This window comes from Passer domesticus, chromosome 1, assembly GCF_036417665.1.
Source record: "Passer domesticus isolate bPasDom1 chromosome 1, bPasDom1.hap1, whole genome shotgun sequence".
NCBI lineage: Eukaryota > Metazoa > Chordata > Aves > Passeriformes > Passeridae > Passer > Passer domesticus.
The window spans coordinates 66,897,641-66,924,703 of NC_087474.1; the positions used below are offsets into that span (position 1 = coordinate 66,897,641).

Consider the following 27,063-nt stretch of genomic DNA (forward strand, 5'->3'; position numbering starts at 1 on the left):
TATGCAGCCAGAAAATTGTGCAACAAGAAAAAACCCCTGTCATTTACTAAAATTACATTCCTCAACGTGCTCAAACTTAGATGTCTAAAGTGGACTCATCAACTTATATTCAGGGCCATCACCTTCAGTTATAACTGGTTTTTTTATATGATTGTGGGATTCTATAGATATCTTTAAAAAGGTGAGTCAATAGAGCAGGTTATTCCAAATAAATGTATTCTGGGTAAACTTACATTACTTTTCCTATTCCAATCCCAAAGCAACAAGATAATTTCTAAATTGCAAGGAGTTTCATGTTCACAAATGTGTAGCAAATAAAAAACTGGACTTGGCTTACTGTTAGTAAGGAACAATAAAGCTTGAGAAGTTGGCAGACATAATTGAGTTCAGCAGAGACATGCAGAGAAATGCAAAGTGGTACCTTGGGCAGAATAAACCCATGCAGCAGGTGCAGGATCTGACAGGTTATGTACGAGCTCTGCAGAAAATTTGGACTTTTCCTGGGTAATGAGCTGAACATGACTGCAATGCAAGTTGGACTTTATTAATGAGAGCAGATTGAGAGAAGTTATGTCACTGTACTCAACACTTATGAGGCAGTACTATATTCCACTTTGGGGTTCCCCATGTAAAAGAGAGATCATAAGACGTAGCAGCCCAGAGAAGATGGTACAGGCTAGAACATACACTAGGAATAGGTTGAGAGATATGGCTTTGTTTACTCCAGAGAAGAATTGGGGAAAAGTGAGCAGGAGGAGAATCTAATTATTGTCTTCCACACAGGTGCATATGGAGAAGATGAAACCAGATTTTCACCAACACAGACAGTAAAATGACAAGAGGCATCTAACATTTCCATGGCAACAAAGACAATTCCAGCTGGACATAAAAGATGGATTTTTTCCACTGGTCAAGCACCTAGAGATGACTTTGAAATATGACTCAAGAGAGCACTGTGCAGCAGCTTTCTTGACATTGAAGTTAGAGAGCTCATTTAAGCATAAGTTGGACAATTGAGGATGGTGCAGAGGTCCCTTACAGCCTGAGTTATTTTATGATTTTAACTAAGATACAAGCAAGTTGCATACAGTGTAATATTTTAAATCTGACTTCTTCTCTGAAGATGGTGTTGGAAAATTATCAAATACATAATTGTCTTTCATTTAAATCCTATTCTGAAGTTGTAATATGGATCAGTGGAGTCACATGCAGAACTGTGGTGAAAAATGACACAGACTGTAAGTCAGAAAAAATTATGATTGATGTCTCCATTTTATAAAATTGAAGTTGCAGCACAGAGATGACCAACACAAGAACAGTCACAGAAATTTCTGACAGTGTCTTTACTGAAGATAAAAAGGCTGCAGTCTTTCATGATTTAGTCATTTGTGTATACCTGTGGTGGGTGGCTGGCTAAGTTTTGTGCATGCTGGCCAAAACTGCCTCTTGCTTAGCAAGCAGTGTGCGTGAGAGTGCTTCTGGGGCACAGGGAGGTAACGGCTTAAGTAAACATAAGGGGTACTGTTGTAGAGGAAGACACGCACATGTGTGTACAGAAGAGTATCTCGAGCTAATATGGGATATAAAGGACACATATCCTGTGGTGGAAATGACAGGGAACAGCCTTCTCCTTCCTCCTGTGTGATAGGAGAAATGGATGTGACCTTTGGGTTTCAGCACAATGTCATGCATTAGGTATTTGATAGTTCACACTCGCCCTGCTCTACTCTAGCAATATCATATTGTGCAGGCTTTAGGACAAAAGGTTTTGTCTTTTTAGCAGTAAGATTTGGTTTTCTTCCAGATGTAGTCATTGAATCTGCATAGAAATGCAAGAAGACTTTCACTGGCAAAGTTAAATTTGCTTGTATCCTGGATTTCTCATTGAGGCTTTTTATCAAACATTTTAAACTTTGATTTTGGGGTTACTTTTGATTCTTTGTGATGACTTTTTTTTTTTTTTAATTGAAAACAGTTTCTAGGTGTCAGCTAGGTCTCCAGAACACTGCCTGTCTCTCCTATGCCTTGTGCACCACCTACTGGATTCTTTTTAACATCCTGCCAAAGACTTATCCTTTCACAGATCCACGAAATACAGGATTTACTTGTTTCCAGAAAGAAAACTCACAACCCCATTACTGGGGTGAAAAATGTGTCTTAACTTATCACAAATAAGGCTTAATTAATGTCTCCTGTTCAACATCCAGTTGTATTTAGCAACATCATAAAGTGTTCTTATTTTAACATATGGCATCAGTAATCATAATTAATGATCAGTAATCATAATTAATGGCATTCTGGTTGGTGTAAAATATCTGAGGAAAGCAGCTACTTATTCAGTAATTAAAACAGGAGTTGTTATATGGTCTACTTCTGCAAAGTAGTAAAAATTCTGGTTAAATTTTTTGGTTAAAATGAAATTTTTAAGACAATCTCATATTACTTCTAGAAATAATTAGAAACACACTTGGTCCAAAATAATCTCAGGTAATGTTTAAATGAGATCAGGCTAGGGTCCAGGAGTATGTAGAAGCCCAGACAATAAGGGGCTAATGTGTATGTCTCAAACACCAATAACCAGACAGCCATGGGGTTTTGTGCCAAGAACAAGATTTGCTTGGAGAACAGGACCATGTGGATGTAGAGTAGGGACAAACATTGTTGTTCTACTCCCTGGAGGCACAACAAACAAAAGATAGCATCAGTGAAGAAATGGGCATGAACTGTCAACGAAGGGCCATATCCAGCAGGAGGATATGACACCACTGTGACCTTCCAAACTATGTCCAGATAGGTCTGAAAGAACAGACTGCAAATGATAACTAACTTGCATAGAAAGCAAGAAACTTGTCCTCAATGCAGGCAAAACTGATCTGTAAAAAGGTACTTGCATCAAGCCCAGGCACACACCCCCAGGACTCTGCACATCCCATTGGCCAAAGAGATGATCTCTTTAATTCTCTTCCCCTCTTTAATTCATCTCTTCCTTTCTCTCCTCCCTCTGACCCTGCCCCTTCACCCAAAACCCACTGCTGGCTTACAGAGTAGGTCAGGGACTAACACATCAATTTCCATGCCAAGTGTTTAATTTACTAATAAAACTTTGTGGACCCTCTGACTTTTGTCGCTCCTTTTTGACCATGAGCATTTTTCAGTCTTGGGTGCTTCCTTTCCCATACAGTGGGACATTGCAGAGCAAACAGACAAGAAAATGAGAAGAGCAGAATGAGACACAGCTCAAGATGAAAGCCATTGTCAAGTGCTGTTTATGAGGATGATGAGAACGAGAAGGCGATAACAAGCGAAGACTGCACATAGGACAAAACGCTGTGATGCGTTTTAAGGCAGACAAGATTTACTTAAGTAAAAGATTACATCCTTCAGGATGTCTGTCTCATGGCAAACAGCTAAAGCAGGATGCCAAAATGAACATACATCATCACTGTATGTTGACATACTCATACTGCTGACAGTACCTAAGAACAGAGATGGAGTTTCAGATAATGGGAAACATTTTATACAAATTTCAATATGTGTATATATATCTAGATATATAGATATGTTTTAAATATAAAGATATAAGAAATTTTAATCTTATATTAAAAAAAACTGTATTTACTTTTCATATTTTATACTCTATCTGGTCCAGTGACATCAACATATGAAACCTGCTCTCATTGAATAAACGTCAGTGTATGACTACAATAATTTTTTCCATTAAGAAACTTATAAGAAATGTTCCTTTAAAGAGTTTGCTTTGTAGTTAAAGTTCAAATTAGTAGTACTAAAATAGAATAAACCTACTAAAATACTACTGAAATGAAATATTAAAAAAATTAATTTAGATGGGGTAATGAACAAAACTGGTTGCTTGAGTTGTTTTAATGTAAAGAACTTTAATTTCTATCAAGAATTGGCAGACATACAAATGCCTTGAGACTCAACTTGAGCAATTTAATGGGAGCTATTATCAGTAAAGAAACACAACAAATCAACATTTTTGTAACAATACAGGCAACAACAGATGTCAGTACCATTGCAAAGAAGGCAAAGTTGTTTCATGATGGTAATGTTGATGGACAGAAATCCTCCACGCTTAAAATAAACAAAGCCAGCACCACCAAAAAAACCAAAATCAGTTGCAACAAGCTGTCTATGGCTGACCAGGATGAAGGGCTGCTAGTAGCAAACATGCATATATTTAATGGGATTCCCTCCAGACAGCCTACCCAATGGCTAGTGCCTAGATCACTATTTTCCCCTGCAGCTGGAATCTGGACATGCAAGCCTATGAAGATCACAGCTACACTTCATCTGCTGGTACTGTCCCATGTCATCATTCCCTTCCCAGCTAATGCACACATTGGATCCCTTGAGTTAGCAGGATTAGATGTGCAGCCAGCTGAGAAACTATCCCACAGATTCTATCATCTCCTGTGTAGAGACACACACCATCAGACCTTGTAGCCTCCCCAGCAGTTATTAGGGACTGTCTGGTCCCTCTGGTATGTGGTTCCAGCCATCTCAGAGACACATATATATCTGGCCCAGCCTTCTGAATGCTTTGGTAACTGAGCTAAAGCCCCTGCTTGCTGTCAAGGTTCAGCTCAGTATCTGCTGGCAGCCAAATGGTGCTAGACACGCCCTCACTTGGCCCAGCTGCTAGCACCCCAGGCATATGGGTTCCTGTCACCCACAGACCCCGCTCCAGTTGCTGGCACCACAGGTAACACTGGCTATTGTGACCCATGGTATGACTCCAGCTGGTTAACAATTACACTTCTATAAGCAGATAAATACTTAAGCACAGAACAGAGAATCCTCTCACCCAAGAAAATAGTTAGACATTTAATTTAATAAGACAGGGCAGCTGGCACTTAGGAGTTCCAGGACATCACCAAATAACTGCATGGACCAGGGACTAGTCCCTTATCCCTCTGTTTTCCTGTGCTTGTTCCTCCCCAGACCACCTACATCCCTGACTTTGGTTCCTTCCATACATATTCACTATTGTTGTGGAGAAGAGAAGGAATTTTGTGGACTGAGAGGGGATTTAATGAATACTTACCAATAAGTATCTGACCTTTCAATGTTCTTGGGTTAGTTCACATTATTATAATGTGAATAATGGCTATTCACATTATTAATGAATCAGTGCAGTGAGTTAAATAGAAAGCTAAGGAAATTAAAAAAAAAAAGGCTAATTAGAAGACCAGGTTAAGTCCCCTGAAGACTCAGATTTGCAGAGGTAGGCTTTACCTCCACACCTCTGTCTGTGCAGTCCTGGCTGTGGTAGAACAGCTTGACAGAACCAGGAAAAATCAGCCAGCACGTGATGTGTGGACATGAGAGCAGGAGCATGTAGTTATTGCAAGAGTAGCTACACAAAGTGAAAACTAGCCCGAACAATTATATTCCTGGAGTAAAGAGAACACATCCTAGCAGAAGGGGGTTATTTTCATTTTAAAGTCATGATGTGAAAGTGGTCTGTAAGGGTGAGTGGGCATTTCTAGAGGCCCTATAGGAAAATAATAAAAATTCTTTTTTTGAAGGAAGAAGGAATCCTCTTTTGCAAATACAGACCTTAAGTGTCTTATATACTCATAGGGCAGAAGAGTAATATCTTTCCCTATCTTGAAGGCTTTTTGAATGGTAAAGAATTTGATTTTTCCTTTAGGTTCTGCTTCACTGTTTTTTACAGCTTCAGTACCCATACACGCTAAGAGTTAAAAGGAGTATAGGAGGCATAGTCCATGGTCTCTATGCTGGAAGAAAAGCTATCTCAGGACGCAGCTGTATTAGATTTCACTTAAAAGGCAGTTCTAAAGAAGGTTGTCTAGTGTGTGAGAACAAGGAATACCATTTCCAGTTTGAGAACAACTGGTGAAGAGACAGGGTAGCTGTAAACTGTTTAGTTATGTCTCCTTGCAGTTGCTAACCACTGGATTAGCAATTGACTCCTCGTTTTGTCAATTAACAATTGACACGGCTACATTTCTAGAGCAGTACTCTGACTTTTTGTTTTGTCACATTATTACTTATGTTATTACAAAGTTGTGAGTTAAATACTTCAGTCTTCTGCTTCTTGAATAAAATCGTTGTATTTTTGCTACTAGAAAGCTGAGTGATATTTTTTTTTACAAACAGAAGGTCCATATTTGCTTTTGGATGCAACATTATTGAAACAATGTTCTATGTAGCAAATTACTTTCTTTCTTTACAAGTAAAGTATTTTCAACACCACTTAAGCTCAGAGAAGTAACTCAGGCTTTTGCACTGAAGATCAATCTAAGGTAGCTAGTTAAGAATAAATGGCTTCATCCCAGACAGATCTCATTTCGTGGATTACCATTATAATGGCTATTCAAGCATCATACAAGAATCCTCAGAATATTAATGGCCAGCTTTAGTCATTATTCAAACTAGGCAAATAAATGGTAAAGAATAAATCAATTCTGCTCAGAACCAGACAGCTTAATTTTCAGAGAGTATTTTCATGTAATTTATAAATTCATCAGCAACTAAATTAACATCTAAACTGTAAAATAAGTGTTGCTTACAAAGTTTATCAGCAAATACCATTTACTCAATAAATTCCAGAACTGATGTAGTAACACATTTATTGATCACTTTACCAACTAAAAATACAATTTTATACAGTCAGTCAACAGCAGTAATGTACTTTAGGAGAAGCTATGCTTTAACAAAATAGTGTTTAAAATATGGATTTCACTGTAACTTGTCAAGCCAAGCTTTTACAGTGCTAATCAAAACAACTGCTGCACTTGAACTTTTCCCCTAAAACATCAACAATAATGTTGCAGACAAAGTAGTTTTTCCATTGTTAATGTGGGTTTAGAATTTAACAAGACAACTTCAAAAGGTTTAAAACATCTGTAACATTGTCATTACTTTAACATTCACACAGATAAAGTGATACATTTAATACTTTCTAGCATTAATAAACAGTGTAAAAATATATTGCATATATATATATATATGTATATATAAATTTGTTTCCTTTTCCTGAAAAAAACCTAGTACAAACTAGTAGTATATGATCCCCCCTTCAAGTTTCTTTTACTTATTTTAAAGATTGAAGAGTAGTAGTTTTAAATTAACAGAAACAAAGACATGGAAATAAGAGAATCACTGTTGTGCTCCCCCATAATATCTTGCCATGGTTACTATGCATATTAACCCCTTGGTAATGGTGGTTCTATTTTTGCCAACACCAGCTAGAATTTTGCAACTGGCTGCAGTGGAGATAAGATTTTGCCCAGTGTGCTTTGCACTGGATGGTGCCTGGCCCCCTTCATCAAGCGGTTAAAAATCTTTGCTTAGGACATGTTTTTCTACTATACTTAAGATTTAGAAATGTTCAAGTTGTCAATTTGCAATAATGAAAAGAAGATTCAGTGTTAAATTGGTGAGAAAAAGTAAACTTGTAAGGTTAAATGATCATGTAAAATTTTTTACCATGTTGAAAACTTCACAGTGAACACAGTAGGCTAGTACAGCTGCATGTTAATGTTTGCAATGCCTGCAATTTTAAATATTGCAGGTAATTATTAGCACATAGCAGCTTCCTGGTTGATGAAAGACAAATGAAAAGAAGAACAAAAACTAGTAAGCTTCACTGAAGGTTTTTATCATAGTGTACAGTGCTCCAAGGAAGACTATGTCAAGACCTATCTCCATATCCCAACTGCTTAATTCTTAAATTTTAATTAGTGCTCTAGGTAATCAAAGACAAAACAAAGTTTTGCCTTCACCCTTTATGATCAGGTCCTGACAGCATGCACATCCAGATTTGAGCAAATGACGAATCAAAACATCTAAATCAAATTAGAAATGGATTTTGGAACAGCATGGAGTGATAAACATGCTAGCAAAGGAATAAAGCATAATGTGGATAAATAAATCGTTCATGACTGAACAAAATCAATCTCATTCAAAAATTATACTTCTGTATAAATATATATTTCTCCTCTAATATTTAAATCTGTGAAACATCACACCTTGCTAAGAATAAACTTCAATATACTTATCCAACATTGACAATTTCTCTGCTTTATAGAATGTAAAGACAAATTACTTTGTTTTATAAGCATTATACAAAAAAATTTCCCTGCTGCAAGAATTTGCCAAAGCTGATATATTTTGAACCCAGCATAAAGATTAAAAACAAACACTTTTTTGCACCCTATAACTTGTTTTTGCCTATGATCTTACCTTTTCATACACTACAGTGCTAACAAAAGTAGCTTGCCAACACGATTTTATACAGGACATCAGTTTGTAGGTTAACTGACTTTACACAAAGCCTTTGTAAAGATCTAGTACATATTTAGCTTGAATATTACAGACATACACAGCATTTCAGTTGCATTAATAGAACCCTATTTAACAGAGCCCAGGCTGCATTATTTCACATTATTTAATTACTTTGTTTAAAAATAGCATTTGAGCAAATGAAAGTATACAGAAACTCATCTGATGTAAACTGGAACTTAAAATAATTTACCACTGTGGGGATTCATAGTGCCATCTTTTTTTCTTATTTTGTTGTTCATCTATAATGTAGCTCCTGATCAGAATGCAAAGATGGATGAACTGAGTGTATTTTTAGGGCCACATTTTTAATTTAGTAGAATGTAACTTTACTCATGTTTCTGATGCATTCTGAAAAATGTGCAAAGTTGTAGAAAAACTTTGCATAAAGATAATTGGAGGTAAGGGCAAATTAACACGAGCATTATCATTGAGGTCTTTGCAAATGTTTACATCAAAACTCAGCACAGTGCCGTAAGTTTTAGAGTATCTCACAAAAAAGACATGCTTTATATATGTAATTGAAAATTAATTCCCTGGCTATTTAGCTGCAATGGAATATGGTAGTAACTTATCATTTTTCCACACCAGGTTAGTCAGTTGGGCATTTCAATGTCAATTTCTAAATGCAAGGTTTAAAGGGAAAAAAAAAGTCTCTTCTGTAGTTTTGCCCTCATGTAGATCCATGTCCCCAAGCTGTGCCGGTGTGCATGTGCATGAATACAAAAGATAACTTCTTTAAAAAAAAATTGTTTCAGACTACCAGAACTGAAAATGTGTGTCAAGAATGCTCAGCCAAGAGGCTTGATTTCCCCCCCTTTTGTTTATGATCAGGCTTATTCTTGCCAAAGTCTACCCTGAGTGGATGATCAATTAGTTTGAATGAAATAAGCCAATTCAAGTGTTTTCTGACAACAAAGTCAAGAGTTGTATCTTAAACTTGTTTTGAAATCCACCTTCTCCATAGGGTTTTTAAAGCAATATACCAAGGTTAATATACTGAAAAACATGAAAAAAATACCAAATAGATTAACAGATATTTTTCCCTGCAAGAATAAATTACTTGGACAATTAAGACATGGAGGTTCTATCTGCAGTATTCTTTTACTCCTAGAAGCATTATTCTTAGCTGGGATGTCATTCAAAGCATTGGCTTTGAGTTTAATGAGCCAGCATGAATGCAACTACTATAGGTTTCTTAGTAGTTCTAGGATTCTGAAGACTTGAAAAGAACAACCCTGACTGTAATATTAAGTAAGCCAAATGGCCACTTTGGGGTTGCACAAAATGAGCAACTGAATGTTAAATGTTGTTTTATGGGCAAACACTCCAAATACAGGAGGTACACATGTATTAATTTGAGGTACTCCAGACTTTAAGAATTTCACACAAGTTTAAGAGCTGTCATTATGCTTTTGGTATTTAATCATATAAAGGTTCAAGCAACACTTGAGTCCATAGGCAATGTATGACACTCCTGTTCCCTGTTCCCTTCTCACTGTACCACAGCTTTACACTTACTAACAGATGATGAACAACTCTGTGTTTACGCAGTGAGTGTCACCTTGCTTCACAAAGCTGGGGCAAAGAGCCCATGCAGAGCATAGTTTTACATGGTTCCTGAAGAGCACTCAGAGGAAAGCTTGCTTGCTCTTTCTCTCTCTCCTACTTCCTCACCATGCAGAAACTCCTCTTGTCACACTAAGTATGTTAGAATTGCTGAAGAGTGAGCTCTCTCAGAACAGGGTGGACAGGTAAAACCATAAAAGCCTCCTTAGATCTTACCTTTATGGTATGAAGGGAGAACGACAACACCCTCAACCAGCCAAGCTGAATAGCACTGGCTGCAGGACTAGAGCTTGGCCCTAATAAGATTTAAGTTTTTCATCAACATTTATACAGTTTAATTACTTAAGCTGGATCCAAAGAGCATGTCTACACACACACAAACCTACACAAGTCTTGTGCATTACATTATGTAATACCAACTAAGTAACAAGCCAAGAACATAATATTCACACTACAAACAACATACACAAAGGTGTAGTTATTTTGGCACATATGCAAGTCAGTTAAGAGGACATATACCAGTGCAACATTACATCTGCTCTATCATGAAGGTAGAAGGTTTGCTCTTGGCCAGTACAAACGAGAATTCTTAGTCACAGATGACAGGCATGTGCCCCCAGAATACATGCAAACCTGAAGGCAGGGTTATGTTTTGACTATCATACATGCAGGCACAAAGAATTAAAATTCATTTCATAACTATGAAAAGTCTTAAGGAAAAAACCTATCAATTACAACTTTAAAGTTTTGGTTTTGGAGGAATATACATGAGGATTTTCTCTACAGATGGTTACAGATGGCTGGGATACCTATCACTTGCAAGTCAAACCCATAGTAGTCATTTGCCTTTTTGTTCTGCTTTATTCCAGCTACTATAAAAATATTAATTGAGCCAACAGAGGGGAAAAGAAGGATGACTTCATGAACAAAGTGATGGTGCTTTGTGAACAAAGCTTTGTATAATGCTGAAAAATTGTCAGACTTCATAATTTGTCAGAATTTTTAGTTTACGTGAGGTCAGTAAAATACATACTTCAATTCAAAACATCTTTGAAAGACAATCTCTAAGCTGATGAAAAACACAATCTGTGACACTTAAGTAGTTTTCAAATCTCCCTTTCCCTTCCCTAAATGAAAAGGAGGTAAGAAGTATTATAGTTTTTAAAAATAGGGGCTAAATTTTGGTTATAGTCTAATACTCAACATTTCCCTTGGGATTCCAAATATTTGACTACAATTAATTACAACTGTTCATATAAGACCCATGAAACTATGTGTGTTTTTTAATGCCTGCTTCTCAGTAATGCTGTTGTGATGGCTTTAATAACCACAAAGAGCAGGACAATAATTTTTGGTTTTGATATTTCCATACTAATGGTTGTAAAACTCTCAGCAAAACTCTCAACTAAAGCTCATGGCGTGACTAAACAGAATAAGTAAACAAGTCCTAATACAAAAATCCCTTTTGACTGCTACATATTTTACTTAAAAATGATGTTATTTTTAGAAAATTATTTGTAATGACTATTCATTTGCCTCAGTAAGGATTTTAGTTTCTTGCCCTCAGTCTTGTCAGTTTTTAATGGTCAGGTTAGGCTTCAGTAGAAACACAGGTAAGGACTGTGTACTGCCACAGTATTTAAATGAAATTTGAGTCTGTTCTTTAAGGCAGTTATTTCTAAAAGCTATCTGACTTTCTGATCACATTTCTTTTGGTAGCATCTACTGTAGTAGTGAAAACAAAGATAGCTAGGAACAACAGGGTTTTATAGAAGATGTCACGTAAGACAGTGCTATGTAGTGGAAGATGCTGAAAATTAAGCTGAAAATTTAGATGGAATCAATTAAGATGCCCCCCAAAAATGAGAGGACAGTAAACCTTATTAGGTTCCCATGTCCTTTCTTCAGACATGACATTTAGTTACAGTCTGCAGCATGGTGCATTGGAAGGGAATATGCTCAACAACACCCTAAGGGCTGAAAATGGGGCAGGCACGTCCTCAGCTATCCCTTCCTGTCATCTTTGAGGTATAAGCTGTACTTACTGTCCTGAGAATTGAGGGAATAGCAGATGAGTAAGAAAATGTACTTTGCCTCATTCCCAAGCAGGCCTGGAACTTAAGAGCTAATAATCAAGCAAGTATTCAGGCTTTTAATTTCCTACCAATATTAGTGGAATAGTAAGAGCTTAAGTAGGTAATGAAACCCTAATACACAGCTGCATAAGATGCTTTTATTCATAACCATTATCTTTCACACCAAGCATAGTAAGAGAAAAACCTTTACTAAGTACTATCATCCCAGCAACAACTTTTTAACTGTCACATCAGAATGACTTAATGTGTCACTTTGAGGTTTAAAACTATCAGACTGTAGAAATAAAGAAAAAAAAGAAGTGTGTTCTTCAAAATAAAATACTGCCATCTGAACCATCTTCTCAGGTTCTGATCCCAAGCTTACTATGCCATTGAAAGAATTACAAATTTTGAATCAGGTACAAATAAAGTGCTTTGGTTCATGACAGGGATTTTATACTGCACAAGCAATGCCAACTCTGGCAGAACCTCTGCTTGTTCCATCAGCCTCTTATAACTCAATTTCTAGACAGTGTTAGCTTGGATCTGTCTGCACTTGCATTCCCTTGCATGCCTTTTTATGAGTGTGCTGATCTCTCTCTCACTTTGAATCAAGAGCTTAAAACCTAATAATATCTTAAAATCTTCCTAACCAATCACTCCTCCTGTACGGAAACATTCTGGCATTACAGAATCTGTATTTGGGCACCTGAGAAAGCCTGTGTTTTGTGTACCTAAAAGCAAAGTGTCACCCAATGTAATGACAATAGCTAGCAACAAACGCCCAGGTCAACAGTGTGCTCCTGGACTCTGCAGTAGGCTGGACTTCACCCTTTAGTGAGGCTGGGTCCAGAACTTTTCAGTTAGCAGTGAGTTATTAGTCAAGTCTTAAAGTCAAAAGGAAAAACAGGGACTGATTTTGCATGTAACTCAGCGGAAGGATTCATCAAGGGCTGTAGGCTCAGCCTTTTTATTCATTAAAAGAAACCAGGACTACACTGGAGCCATGTAGTGCACAGGCTCCAGTGACAAAGAGGGCTCTTTACATTTAGACAGCTTACTACCATGCCAGAATAATTTAGCCACTGTTGGTATCAAGTATCCTGTTTTCTGCTTTGGAGTATGACAGGTCCCCAGTGCAACACAGCAGTGGATAACCTTTCACTCTTCAAGAACACTGGGTAATTCTTGGAAAGGGTTCACAAAGCTGAACACTTTGCATCCTGAGCATCTTTACATACACCTAAACTCTTCACAGGTATCCAAAGCCATCCATGGGAAAAGCAATTTAAATCTTTATAGGAGCATGTTCTGTGTTTTGGCAAATTTCCCTTCCAGTTAAAAACAAACATCAAAATGAATTAAAACAAACAAAAGGATGTCCAAGTCCACAAGGAAGCCCTTGCCTTTTGTTTGCTATTGTTGTTTTTGTTTTAAGCTGATGTATGGGCTCAAGGGGTCACTGAAAACAAAGTTACAGGACAGGCTACCACACAGTGTCAGCAAAACAAAACATGAACAGTTTAAGGGCTGAAAATCAGTGCTCCCTTTCCATACATTGGCCAAATACAGACTGTTCACCTGCAAGGCATATGACAGCTCACCCACATTTATGTACTCTCAGTGGGATGCTGGTATGGGTGGAGGGAGAGCAATACATCTATTAACCTTTATTAAGAGTTTAGCATGAAAATCAGGGCACGAGCTCTTTTTGAAAGAAAGCAAGGCAGAACTGCTAAGAGCTGGTTTTGAATACTGAACACCCTAGCGCTTTCATAACTTTAGGGAAACAGAGTAATACATCAAGGTACTTGTTCACCTCTTGCAGAAAATTGGAACGACCTTTTCTCTCCTTTTCAACCAATATTAAAAAGAAATTATTTTTATTCCAATTAATTTCTTTTGGCATTCTGGACCCCAGCTAGGTCACACTCAGCTGCCTGTACCTTAAACCTGTGGGACTGGTTCTCCTGGTAACATTGGAAAGCCATCCCCAGCAATACTATTACTCCCAAGTCTGGTAGCAAAAGTGAACAGATAATCAAATCCCTTGGATTCAAATGAATCTACCATGAAATGTATCCCAGTTATAATGATTTGGGGTTTTTTTTTTTTTTTTGGGTGGGAAAATTGCACCTAATTACATAGGTATTAATTGTGAATGTCCTTACTCCAAGGGGCCATAAGCTTTCCTCACATATGTTAGAGCTTAAAGGGACTATGTGTCAACATATGTGCAAAACAATGTTCATTTAATAGGAATCTGATTGGCAGTGTTAAGTCATAAACAATATTTTAAAGCATTATTAGCTTAATGCCCCCTTCACTTCCAATGTGAGGCAGTGCAAACTTGAAAACAGACTGTGAAAATCCTTAACTATACTTTCTTAGTAATGTCTTGTTCCTCACCTCTCAAGTTAGTACAATAGCTCCATCCAAATCCAGCCAGTCAGAACCATGCTACAGTACACAAAAGAACAAGCACAAAGTACAGACAGGAGGAAAGTAAGAGCAGGTATTTTCCAACTCTTTCTGTTGACACAAAATAGTTTAGAGACTATCTTGTCCTAGAAATAGCTTTTTTTTTTCAGTTTTCCAATGAGTGGTATATGACAATCACAGGTTAGAACCTAGTATACTACTACCACTTACTTCCCAATAGTTTATTGTTGAATGTTTTAAGAAAAGTGCTAGATCCCATATAAGACATTTAAAAAAACCCTAAAACAACAGTCAAATTAAACTGCATAAGTCATGGGATATTCTTCAGAAAGACTGCTACAAAAGATCCTCTTTTCAAGAGATTCTCTTTGACATCATCAGGGCAACTGAACACCAAGGAATGTTGGAGATATTTTGCTTGAATTGACAAAGTGTGGTATAACTTCTCTTGACTTTGGCTTTGTTGTTTGTTGGTTTGGGTTTTTTCTCCCTAAAGCTCAACAAAATAATGTATTTTTTATACCTACATATTTATTTATTTTTGCCAATATATGCATGAGGAATGTAATGAAGTGGCATTGTGCTGCAAGTAGCTCAGCAGATGTTGAAATCAGTTCCAGTTCCTGAAGACAACTTCTTGACAACATAGTCTCAACATTCACAATAACTGAAACATGTGGGATTCATAACATCATCCTTACAAATATATACTCTATTCCCCTCTGTGTTGTAAACCCTCAGCCTTACTTGTTTCCTTGTACTTTATGATCGTATGTGCCTGCATGCTTATAACCAGATACATATCCTGAGTTATCCACCAGATCTTCTCGGCCAGCTCTGCCTTTTCCTTTCCCGCTGGCATCAAACCTCTCTTTGTGAGAACCCGTGAATTTTGAAGTATCTGTAAGGCGTGAAACAGTTGGAGATGCAACAGTTTTCTATTGGGAAAAAAAAAAAAAGAAACAAAACAAAAAAGACACATCAGAAATCAGCTATTCTTAATACAGATATTTTTACATGCTACCAATATTTAAATATTTGCTAATGACAAAGACTATGCAAATACCTACTCGTTCCCAGAAATAGCATACAAAAGATGTTTGTTTCTTGCCATTACATACAATGACAATAATAATATAGCAGAAAAGGAAATAGCACAAATTATGTCAAAACCTTTTGGAAGAGACTTTCAGTATGAGATACTTTTAATTAATAATCAAGTTCTATGCACCAATGATACAAAGTAGTTTCATCTTGATTTCACATTTTGAACCGTGTTCAAAATCCATTATGTCAACATGAAAGTATAAAAGCCTGGCTCCACCAATATAGAAAAAGTATTCCAATACAACCAGAATTCATTACTTCAAAAGATAATTTAATTCTAAATTCTAGGATTCATGAGAGAAGTAACAAACTGGAAGGACTGAAAGTAACGTCTAATATTAGGAAATTAGCAGTCTATGAAATGGCACTGAACAAAGACTTTTCTTCCACTGAGTCATATCAGGCTCTTCAAAAATCAGTTTTGTTGTCACTGGGACAAAAAAAAAATTGACTATAGAAACAAAAAAAAAAATATTTCACATAACAATATAGAAGCATGATAATCTCTGTGCTTGGACTAGGAGCAGCCTCTTTGATCCTTCAATGTATATTGTATAATTTTATTTATTTCTATTAATTAATTATCTTTTAATTTTATTTATTTATTTAGAGTCAGGTGAAGAAAAAACACACTAGACTTTTGAGCTAAAGTAAACAAAGAGCGCTAAAACTGGGCACTTTTTTATGTGCACCACCTGTCACTATCTGAAAGTAAATGACCACTGGAGCATTCTTTGCTCAAAATAGCATTACTAAATAACCTTTAGGGACTTCTGTATTGTAGTCTTAAGAGTACTATTCACAGAGGTGGTATAGTTTCTATACTGAAAAAACAGGTATCAAGACGATACTTAGGAAGAAGTATTGGTCTAATATATGCTGTTTACTTGCTCACATTGACCTGGTAGCACCATTTAACAAGAAAAACTCCAAATGCAAGACAAGGGCAATATATTCAATATGGAGTTAATTAAACTTAAATCATAATTGCCTTCCTTGTATTTAAAAACCATTACTTGACAGAAAATCAATTTTGTCTACACTTGCATATACTGTCTACCATCACATCCACAGAGAAGTCTCAGAAACTCTAGTTGACTGCCCTTTCCTTTACCTAGTTCATTCTCAGGACAGATTGCTATTCTGAAAATTTCTAATGGTAAACTTAATCACTATTTAAAAAAGAAAGACTGCAGCTTCTGCTCCTCTGTTTCAAAGGTGTGGCATGAAATGTATGAACTTTTCCTCAATACACAAACTACAATAAAAACATATGAGAATTTTTGTACAGCAATGTATTTAGTAACGTACTAAATACTAGTAACGTACATAAAACTTACATGAATAGATGGAAATGCATACATATTAACAGGGAAGAAGAAACAGTAAAACAAGGACTAATAGAATGGGTCATGTCAACAATACAGGATGTTCCCAGAAAACTATTCCCAGTGGTAAACTTCAGAAATGTGGTGTTTATATCAAGACACCTGCATTCTGATAAGACCTCAACACACATGACTTACAAGGCGCATCTTTACAAGACAGCAGCATGCCACACAAGCCCTTCCCCTTCCTATTAATATGTAGACATGTTTCTAACCAACAAAGAAAACTGAGGATGGGCAACAGCTTGGCAGGTTAAAAAATATTATATTTTTGTCCCAAAAAACAATTAAGCAAAACCTAAAACCACAGCACATGGAACAGCACAAATCCCGGGCAAGAGCAACAATGATCCCACATCAGGTGGTCTTTCATCCCAAGATGGATCAGAATGCTTCCTGCATCACAGGAGTCATAATAAGTGAAATGAACATTAAAGGCAGTAGCTGCAAGGCAAACATTTTTTCTCTAGATTTTTTTTTACTGAGTAAAAACTTCAGCCTTCTCCTAAGTTGTATGTTGAGTCACTGATGTGCCCCTTCCCACATATGACAGATTATTACAATTGAAATCCTGTTGATTTGCTCTTGGCAAAATTCCTATAAAATGGGAGACTCACCTTGTTTCCAACAACACAAAATCCAAGCAATGTTAATTCCCTGCACGTTATGTTCTCACTCCCTGAAGTGATGTATCTATATAAAAGATCAGAGATGAGATGCTTCTATAAGGATATGCAGAACACCTTATTTCTCCTTTTCCTTCTTTGTTGTGATGAAGATGTGTACATTAAAAAGAAAATATTCCTTTTTTTAAGGTGGGGTGAACATTTTTAAGGTTGTGCTAAGATGCTTTCATTCAAAAAAGTCTTTGTAAATACAGAACAGAATATACAACAACTTCATACCCATCCTGGGCTCCTCAACCACAAGCAGCTAGTGGTACTATATATCACAGAATCATAGAAAAGTCATGTTACTGAGCACTACTGAAAAAAAGCCTTGCTTCATCATCACTGCACCCTATCTTCAGGTATTTATATACATGGATATGGCATTCACCCTTGAGCCTTCTCTTCTCCATGTTACACAGTCCCAGCTCTCTCAGCCTTTCCTCACAGGATATATGCTCCAGTCCCTCAATCACCTTTATGGTCCTTTTCTGGACTCTCTCCAGTAGTTTATCAGTCTTCTCCAGGGAGCTTAGAACTGAATGCAGGACTTCAGATGAGATTTCAGCAGTGCTGAGCAGAGGGGAAGGAACATCATGTTTGCTTGGCAATACTTCTAATGCAGCTGAGATACCAGTAACATTCCATACAGCAAGAACACCTCTTCGGTTCATGTTCAGCTTGGTGTCCATTTCAACCAATCTCTTTTCCATCTGCATAGCCCCCTGCACGTACTGGTGAATGGGGCTCTTCCTCACCAGTTGCAGGACTTCGCACTGCTTGCTGAAGTTCCTGTCAGCCCAGATCTCCAGCCTGTGAGGTCCCTCTGGATGGCAACCATCCCATCGGGATGACCAATCAGGCACTCCTCCAGCTCTGTGTCATCAGTAAACTCACTGAAAGTATACCACACCCGACCATGAAGATGATTAATGAAAATGTTAAACAGGACTCGACTGTGGTGTACCCCTGGGGTACACCACTGTTTTCCAGCCTCCAACTAGACTTTGCACTGTTCATCAACACCCTCAGGGCCCAACGATGCAGCCTGTTTTCAATCCACTTCAATGTCTGCCCATCCAGCTACTGCAGCTTGAGGGGCTGTGAGACTCTTGTAAGAGACCACATCAAAGGCCTTACTGAAGCAAGGGGTAGACACTGTACTACTCTCTTCTTCCCCTGTCTACTTGGGTAGTAATTTAATTGTAGAGGTTTACAGGTCAGTCAAGTACAACCCTCCCTTGGTGATCAACCATGCTGATTACTCCTGATGACTTTCTTCTCCTTCATGTGCTTGGATATGATTTCTAGGACTAGCTGTACCATTACTTTCAGTGTCTTAACCTGAAAAGTTTATCATAAAGATTCCTCTATGAGCTGATGACTTATTTTTAGTGAACAGCCTTTATAAACTGAATGTGCAACCAACTGTTCTTATCAAAATGGTTTTTTTTGTTTCTGAACAAAACCAACTATGCAGATTAAATTGGCTATTGAGCAAAAGGCAAAACTAATAGAAAGGGTGGCCGTGAGCTCATTCTCTACAACCCATCTGCTCATTACTGCACAAGGGTATGGGGCGGCAAAGAAAAAAAGTAGGGGGTGGGGGAGAAAGCTGACCATCCTTCTTAAGTGAAGAAAAATGTAGGAAGAAATGTAGTGAAGAGCACAAAGGGCTGGATGTGAACTGTTTCCACAATAGCAAGTTAGTCTCTCCCTTCTTTTTCACAGTGAATCACATAAAAATGATTCTGCCATGTCATACAGCAATTCTGTATTCTTGAACTGTTTACTATCTAGAGTAAGTTATATAATCTCTCTATTTACATTATTCTAAAGGCAATAAATTCCTTGGGGCCAACCTCCTCATTTTTTTTTCTCTGGGACCACAGAAGCCTTCATTTTCCGTCTCTTATTTGCACATACAGTTAACCACAAAGTTTGCATATCACAGAAGGTGCGCGTGAACTTCTATTTTTTATTTAAAAAAACCTTTGTCTTAGGAAGAAAGTTTTACTTAGCACAACAGAATCAAACATAATCATTTAGTGTTCCAAATTGAGTTTACTAATTTTTTGGCATTTTTTCTTCAAAATTCAGTATTTTTCCTCACTTTGTGTTAATGTCTACAAAGAAGTGCTGCTAAGATAGCAAGGGGTTTGGAGCATGTGACATACATGGAAAAGATGATGGGAATGTGTTTATAAAGACTCAGAATTAAAAAAGGAGAAACAAATCTTATTCCTGTCTTCAAGAGAGTGGTTATATTAGAAACAGAGACAGTTTAGAAGTAAACAATAATGGACATGATTTGGAAGATACGAAATTCCAAATAGACATGTGAGAATTTTTCACCACTGTGGTTGGGCAAACCTGGAAAGAGTGGGGGATTCTCTGTCCCTGAGGATTATCAAAACTTAAAATGACTAAGTCACAGAACAATTTAGGTTGGAAAGAACCTTTGAATATGAGTCTTTATCTAGCATAAGGCCCTGCTCACAGCAAGGCTCAAAGAGGCTTATATAGAAACTTCTCCAGTTAAGTCCTGAACACCTCAGAAGTCCCACAGCCTCCATGGATAACTTATGCCAGGGTCTTACCACACTGCAGGTAAGTAAAAAAGCCAAAAAAGTTCTACATCTCATCTAAATTCCCTATTACCAATAGTCCAACTTCTTTCTGAAGCAGCCCTCTTACCAGACAGGAAGTGAAAGCTATTGTCTTTAAACTCTGGAAACCTTAACAAAAGCCACATTCCTCCCTTCCCCCCTCTTGAGAAAGTCAACGCTGCAAACTTACAGATTTTGCCTGCTACCTAAAGATAACTAATGAATCAAAGACCAATTTACAGAGGAAGCAATACAATCCATTTCATTATTGTCAAGAATTTGAATTAGTTCCAGAAATGCATTATCAGCCCTTAGGATACTGAAATGAACTACAGTAAAAAGGAAATGAGAGCACAGAAGTCAATAACATGTATTTTGTCTACTGTAGTACAGAAGTATATAGCAATTTGCCAAAGAAAAATATATGAAGTGAAAGCTCTGCAGCTGCACTGGCTTGGCTTGTTTGTGGCAGGAAAATTGTATGAATTTTATGGACTCAAAAGACCCCATAAAATTAACTCTTGTGTCAAAAGGCTAGAAGCATCACATGAAGCCTCAACCATGAAAGTAAGGTAACAGTGCGAGACTGGAAGATTTCCCACACTTTCAACGCTTTTCCTTCCAGAACAAAGCTGAGGCAAAGAAGAGGAAAGACAATTCAGTGCTGCCAAGGTAGTGTTCCTCATTTTCTGTCAGCACACATTACCATCCCCTCCTCAAAGCTCACAGTTCAAAACCCAAGCAAAAGTCACAAAAGCTTTGCACCCAGCACAGTGCAAAGGGCTCCACGAGCAGGGCAGTGCAGCACCACACTCCTGCAGCTGCACAGGGCTCACTCCTGCAGCACCACAGCCCCTGGCAAGCTTGCGGGAACTCTGTGCTGGGCAGCTCTGCACACAGCATGGCACCATTCCCAAAAGGCTCTCCACAACCAGTTCCTGGGAAGGAAAAGCACCAAGAAAACCTACTGACCTTCAGGAATATCACACCTTCCCAACAGACACCGAGTGCCCTCGCTTTCACAATGAACTCTTGGCTCCACTGAAACAACTTTGCCTCAAGGTATTTTCCACCGCTTGCCATCGCTGACAAAGATTTGGGCTTGATTTAAAGCTGCTCCACAGCTTAGGCAGAAACTTAATGATGCAAAACCCTGCAGTTGGGTTTTCTGGCTGGTTTTCCTTCCTGAATTAAAAATGTCCAGAGAGTACAGAAACAGTCCCTGCCTGCCTCAGGGACTGACTGAGTCTCTTCAGCAATCAGTGTTGCGAGTGCCTGCACTGCCAAAACACTCGCGACAGGCAGTAGGTGAGCTGCTCCTCTTACTCCTCACCAGAAGGATGCAACACCTTGGCCACAGTACTCCTGGCTACACTGTCAGCTGCAGTCAGCTTTCCTCGCTGAAACTTAATGCTTTCCAACATTTGCTCCTTCCACCATAAAACTTCACTATCTAACAGCACACCCTCCTAGAATAAGTTGCCATGGAGATTTCTTTATGCAATTAAAATGGTCTGGGAGCCTGCAGAATCAGCACCAACATTCACAGGCTCAGCAAGGTTTTGAAATTATCAATCTGCTGGTAATATCCACAACCTTTGTAAAAATAAGAAACAAAAAATTACTGTAACATGGAAAAAAAATTCAACGGGAAAGTCTGCCCTTTTTGGGGGTGTGGGGGGCATTGTACTAGAACTTCATATTAAAACTGTATTTACTTTGGTTTTAAATTCATGGGAATACATGCACATGCATTAGAAGTCTGCAGAAAGTCAGAAACAGAGATCAAGCCTTCAGATAAAATTTGGATTTCATTCGTGTTGCTTTGCTTTACCACACGCACAGACACACCTACACAAACGTAAATAAGCACCTCCACTTCAATAATGCCAGAAAGTAACACCATTTAATCCTGGTGAGAACTTTCAATGGAGTGGTTCCCAGTAATGCCACTCAGATGATATAGCACTGTAAGTCCTAATTCTATATACAGTACCTAAACCTTCTCATTTATTAGGAGTCCAGCCAGAACTAGATAAAATACATCAAAAAGGTGCCTTATATGTGACACCACTTTCCATAAGAAATTCTCATAAATCTGTCAATTCCGCCTGACCCATATCTAGCTCTATCAAGAGAAGACCATGTGAAGTCCAGCCATAAGGGCAGATCAGGTGTTATTAGGCAGCCACAAGAGAACCTTCCCTTTTCTCCTTTCTAAGATTAGCCCCTTAACTCCAGTTCTCCAGCATTTCAACAGTTTAAGTCACTGCATGATCCCACCTCATGGGATCTAGCAGCCTGATTGATATGACCTCCCACAAAAACAGTGTGCCAACACTTCTGAGGAGTTTTTCATTCTTGTTGGTGGTGAATACAAAACAGAAAAGGAAATATATTACAAACACTTTTTTTTTTCAGTGAGTGTGTTGCTGAATCCTTCTTCATTTTAATGTTACAACCAGTCTTTAATGAGACTTAGTCCAAAGCTAGATGCTGTTAACTTAAGCCTTTACATAGAGTACCATCCCTCTTCCTCATTTTTTCATGTATTTCCTCAAGAGCCTCTATTCATACAGTGCAGCACTCCAGTCAGAAGAGAAGTGTTAACACACCTGCACAATCCCAGTGAATCACATCTCTACAACTAATTTGCCCTGCTTTCCCCATACTATATGCTTTCGTGTGCAGGCATTAGAGACAGACCCCATGTCCTGCTGCATTCATAGAAAGGCAAAAACCTCTCTTGTCACACCTGTCACCTAAACGTATCTGCTCTGCCCCTTATGATCTTTCATCTTCAGGTTATGGCAACCTTCCATACCCAGTCTAATAGTCTCCTCAGCAGACCAGTAAGCTTAGTTTGTAAAGATACTCTTGTTCTACTTTGTTAGATTTATTTCATCCCTGCTGAGTAGCCCTCATTTCTGTGGTCCTAGAAGCTAAAGCCCCATCTTCAAGAGAAGCCATGCAGTCCACTTCTACCCAATCTTTCCTCCTCCTGGGATTGGCAAGACAAGATCTCAGTTCCTTACCCATCACCCTCATCACTAAAGCTCTGTAGTTCCTCTTTACATGCGTCAGGGTTGCCTCCAGAGCAGTACTCTGGGTACCCACAAGGAAGAGAAAGAGGAAGAAGAAGTCCATGTGGGGAAGATGGACAAATCTTGGCCGTGCATCTGCAACAATCCCAGATCCTGGCACCTACCAAGCAGTGAAACTCCTGAGACATCAGGTGAGATCGGAAAATACATGTCTTGATCATCCATAAGAAGAGTCTCCAGTAATGTTCTGTGACTGGTACCCATTACTCCTGACTCATGGTACAGCACTGTTGCCAGAATATAGTGTCACCCATTCAGGGAAGTGTAATTGCACATGAGATATTTGGGATGGCAAAATCTTCTGTGACTGTTCACTCAACTCCTTTCCAGATTTTCACTAACAGCTCATGCTAAGGCCTGATATAACTACAAATCTGTGGCCAGCCAAGGATTCATTCAACCAAGGATTCTTAAAAGAAGCTGTCTGTCCCCACAGTGTGAGACAGTGCTGGTCAACATTATCACTCATTTTCCCTTTTTTGTGTAAACATTAAATTCAGGCTCAGCTGACTCTGATGGGTCTTGTTGATCCTCACCAGAGCTTAGGATACTATATGTATTCTGAAATTGAGCAACTGCAGGTGGAGCAGATCTGTAAATTTTTGAAAGCCACCAGCTTTCAGCCTTTTCCATCTCAATAATCTCTGTCCACTTGGTCTTCAGTTGTCACTCCTACACCTTGTGTAGCTTGGGTTTTCCACAAATACCACGTCAGTCTCCTCCTCATCTTCTCCTGCCATCTGGAATCTCAGGACCTCGACCACAGCACATCTCCCACAAGAGTGGCCACCACCGCCCTGAACTCTGGGAAGACACAGGAGCTCTCTGAAGCATTCAAGGTGGATATAGGACTTCTTCCTAATAGAGCCAAAGACTCTCATGTGCTAAGGGCAGTTCTGCAGACTTCTACATATTAATGGAAGTCCATGTGCTGGACAGCATCTCCTGCAGCTTTTTCAGACTACCACTGTATAGTCTTCAAGCAGATCCACATAGTCTTAAGTGGAATTCCTAGGCCTCTTTGCACTTCTGCAGCAACAAGTGTTTTGTCTCATTTACCACACTCTGTGGGCTTCACTCTGGCTTCCTTGCTCTTGCCCTAACAGGTATGTTTTGGTGAGAATATGATCTTGCCCACATCAACATCTCCCTGAGCATCCATCATCCAGCTTTTCAAGTGCTGTTGCTGCTGTACTGCCCTGCCACCCATACTCCTCTCACCGTGAATCTCACTGGACTGAGCCCTGAACAACCTGATCTGGCTTTAAGTTAGCCCTCTTGTGAGCAGAAGTTTGAATGAGATCATCCCAGATTCCTTGCACTTGAAATTGCTCTGCATTTCTACGTCAAACACCCTGATGAATATACACTGAAGTTCAACTGGTTTTATTTTAACAGCAAACAATAATCAAGGTAAGGATCTGTTCCCCAGGAGGTGTAAAAATGCATATAGCATTGTTATGGCACACAGCTCTTGGTACAGGAAAAGAAAGAGCCTCAGTTTTGCTCTTTGTAACCTTTGTGTAGGAATGAGGACAATTAAAAGGCCCTAGACTTCATTTACATGTCTGTTTACAAGCTGTCAAAGTTACATGACCTGCACTGTAGATTCTCTTCAGAGATCACCACCAAGTGAGCTAATAAAGCCACTGGCTTCATTAACCTGTATGACTTTCCTCTTCTTCTTCCTGTGTGACAGTCAATCATACATGTTCTGTTCCCAGATTAGAAAGCAGACTAAAATTCACTTGGTTTCAATGTCTGGCTGCTGAGCCTTCTCAACCACATCAACAACAAGCAGGGATTTTTGTAATTCTATGACATTCTGAAGGAGAAGAAAAAATAAACAGAAGAAGATAAAAAAATCTTCTATCACTTCTATCCTAACATGCACTAAAATCCTCATTGTCTGATGTGAAGGTCAACTTTCCAACTGTCCTGCTGAAGGAGTGCTTTCCCCACCCCAGGCTGCCATTTAGTCCACATACTGCCCCTACCCACTACCTCCCCAGAATACCCAGTACAGAAGAAAATGAGAAGAAGCTAAGACACCAAATTCCCACAGGCTGCTGAAGTATTATCCACAAGCTTCACTTAATCATACTTTCAACTCCTTCCCTAATAGGTTTAGAGTAATGTGTCAGTAGTCACAAACTTTTCTGTCTGAGACCTGAACCAAATCTACATGACCTATAGCAGAGTTTTACAGAGCAGGGCACACACGACATGGCATGACTAACTTACCTTAGAACTTTTAAGAAAAGCTTAATGTAACCATACAGAAAGGAGCACAACTTAAAATTTCCACAATATTAACTTCCCAAAGTAAACAAAGCATTAAAAGCTTGTATAGAGAATTCATATATGCACTCCTGGGTTGCAGAAGGAGCGTGGCCACGTATTCATTTATTTATTTTAATATCTTTAATTGCCAAATTTGCGGGTCTTTTTCACCATCCAGGAACTAAATTAGCATGAGAAAACAAACATGACATTTGGTTTTATATACACACACATAGATACACACACACACACTCCCAGTCTGCAATCTCCCTCCTTTTTATGCTCTGCCTCCTCTCCCTTACTTTTCCAGGTAGCAGAAGAAGATATTCTGATCCCCCTTTCTTAACTTCTTCAACTCTCCCCAGAATGGCATATATTGAACAGTCAAGCCTCACATCTTTGGCTCATATTCCTCTCTGCTCTTCTCCCCCTCTGCTGCTGGCACACTCATATACCTCTGCTGAACCTATATGATGCTGCTTTGCATCTGCAAAGCTCTCTCATCCATGCACCCCACACAGAATGAGACTTTTCCCTTAGTAGCAGACACTGCTCATTTCAATGCCTGCTGAAATACCAAAAATGGAATCAGAAGTGAGGCCTAGAAGAATGTACACAATTTGAAGGAAGAATCCCTGTACAGATGAAGAAGTTACTCCAATTTATTAACATAAGTGAAGAACAAAAAGGAAGGTTTAAGTTTTAAGTCCGTATCAAAATTACCACTTGTTTTAAATGAGAGTAGAAGAGTAATAAAATAAAATAAAATCTTGCAAAAAGCTGACTTATTTTACAACTCAAAAGAGTTCTTTTCACTTTATGTTTATGCTGATCATTTGTAGAGAACCAGTTTCTGAAAAGATTATGCTTTCATTCACAGCTTTACAGGCAAAATTCAGGAGGATCACAAATTTTAAGCAGATGAACTAAACTGACAGAACTATTCGAGTTGATGGTAAACACTCCAGTATTTCCTAAAATACTGGATAAATGCTTGCCTAGCCTGGGCATCTAAAAGGACAACCAAGCTAATGTACAGTATGCTTTATAGCTGCCTTTTCTCATACAAAGCTTAATACCAGTATTTTAAAATTAAAAAGAAAGAACATAGTAGCTGTGACAGACTTTGAACAAACAAGAAACAAAGATGGGACCACATGATAATTAGTCACAGATTTCCAGTGTTGTGGGATTCACATGGTGTAAATAAATGTATTTTAAGATGCCTTTGCTTTTTCGTATTTCACAAAACATCTTAAAACTTTTTATTGTGGCTCCAATGTCATTATACTCTTTTTGATTTGGATACACCACTGTTCATGAACATTTCATTGTTCTAAGCATACACAAGAGCTCAGAATATTCCTGATGTGCTACAACATGCTAGTACAATTCCTAGAAGAAGCAATGACAGTAATACACAAGAACACACAGTAGCGCAATACTCAGTTGTTGCATAGTCTTTTCTCCCATTCTCCTTTGCA

At 38.4% G+C, this 27,063-nt stretch overlaps 1 protein-coding gene across 8 annotated transcripts in view; it reads right to left on the minus strand.

Moving 5' to 3' along the window:
* TPPP (tubulin polymerization promoting protein) overlaps positions 1-27,063 on the minus strand; it is a 72,520-nt gene that overhangs the window by 2,578 nt on the left and 42,879 nt on the right. The window contains exons 4-7 of one of the 8 annotated variants that reach the window (XR_010363396.1): positions 15,168-15,358; positions 14,388-14,438; positions 5,069-5,176; positions 422-522 (exon numbers count right to left, since the gene is read on the minus strand). Coding sequence is in view for 4 of the 8 variants with exons in the window: in XM_064421850.1 (XP_064277920.1) it covers positions 422-522; positions 15,168-15,358 (292 nt within the window). In the remaining 4 variants the exon portion in view is untranslated. Of the gene's footprint in view, positions 1-421; positions 523-1,918; positions 3,477-4,452; positions 5,177-6,603; positions 14,439-15,167; positions 15,359-27,063 lie in introns of those variants that run through there. The other 7 variants (XR_010363394.1, XR_010363395.1, XR_010363397.1 and 4 more) reach the window with 7 other exon arrangements.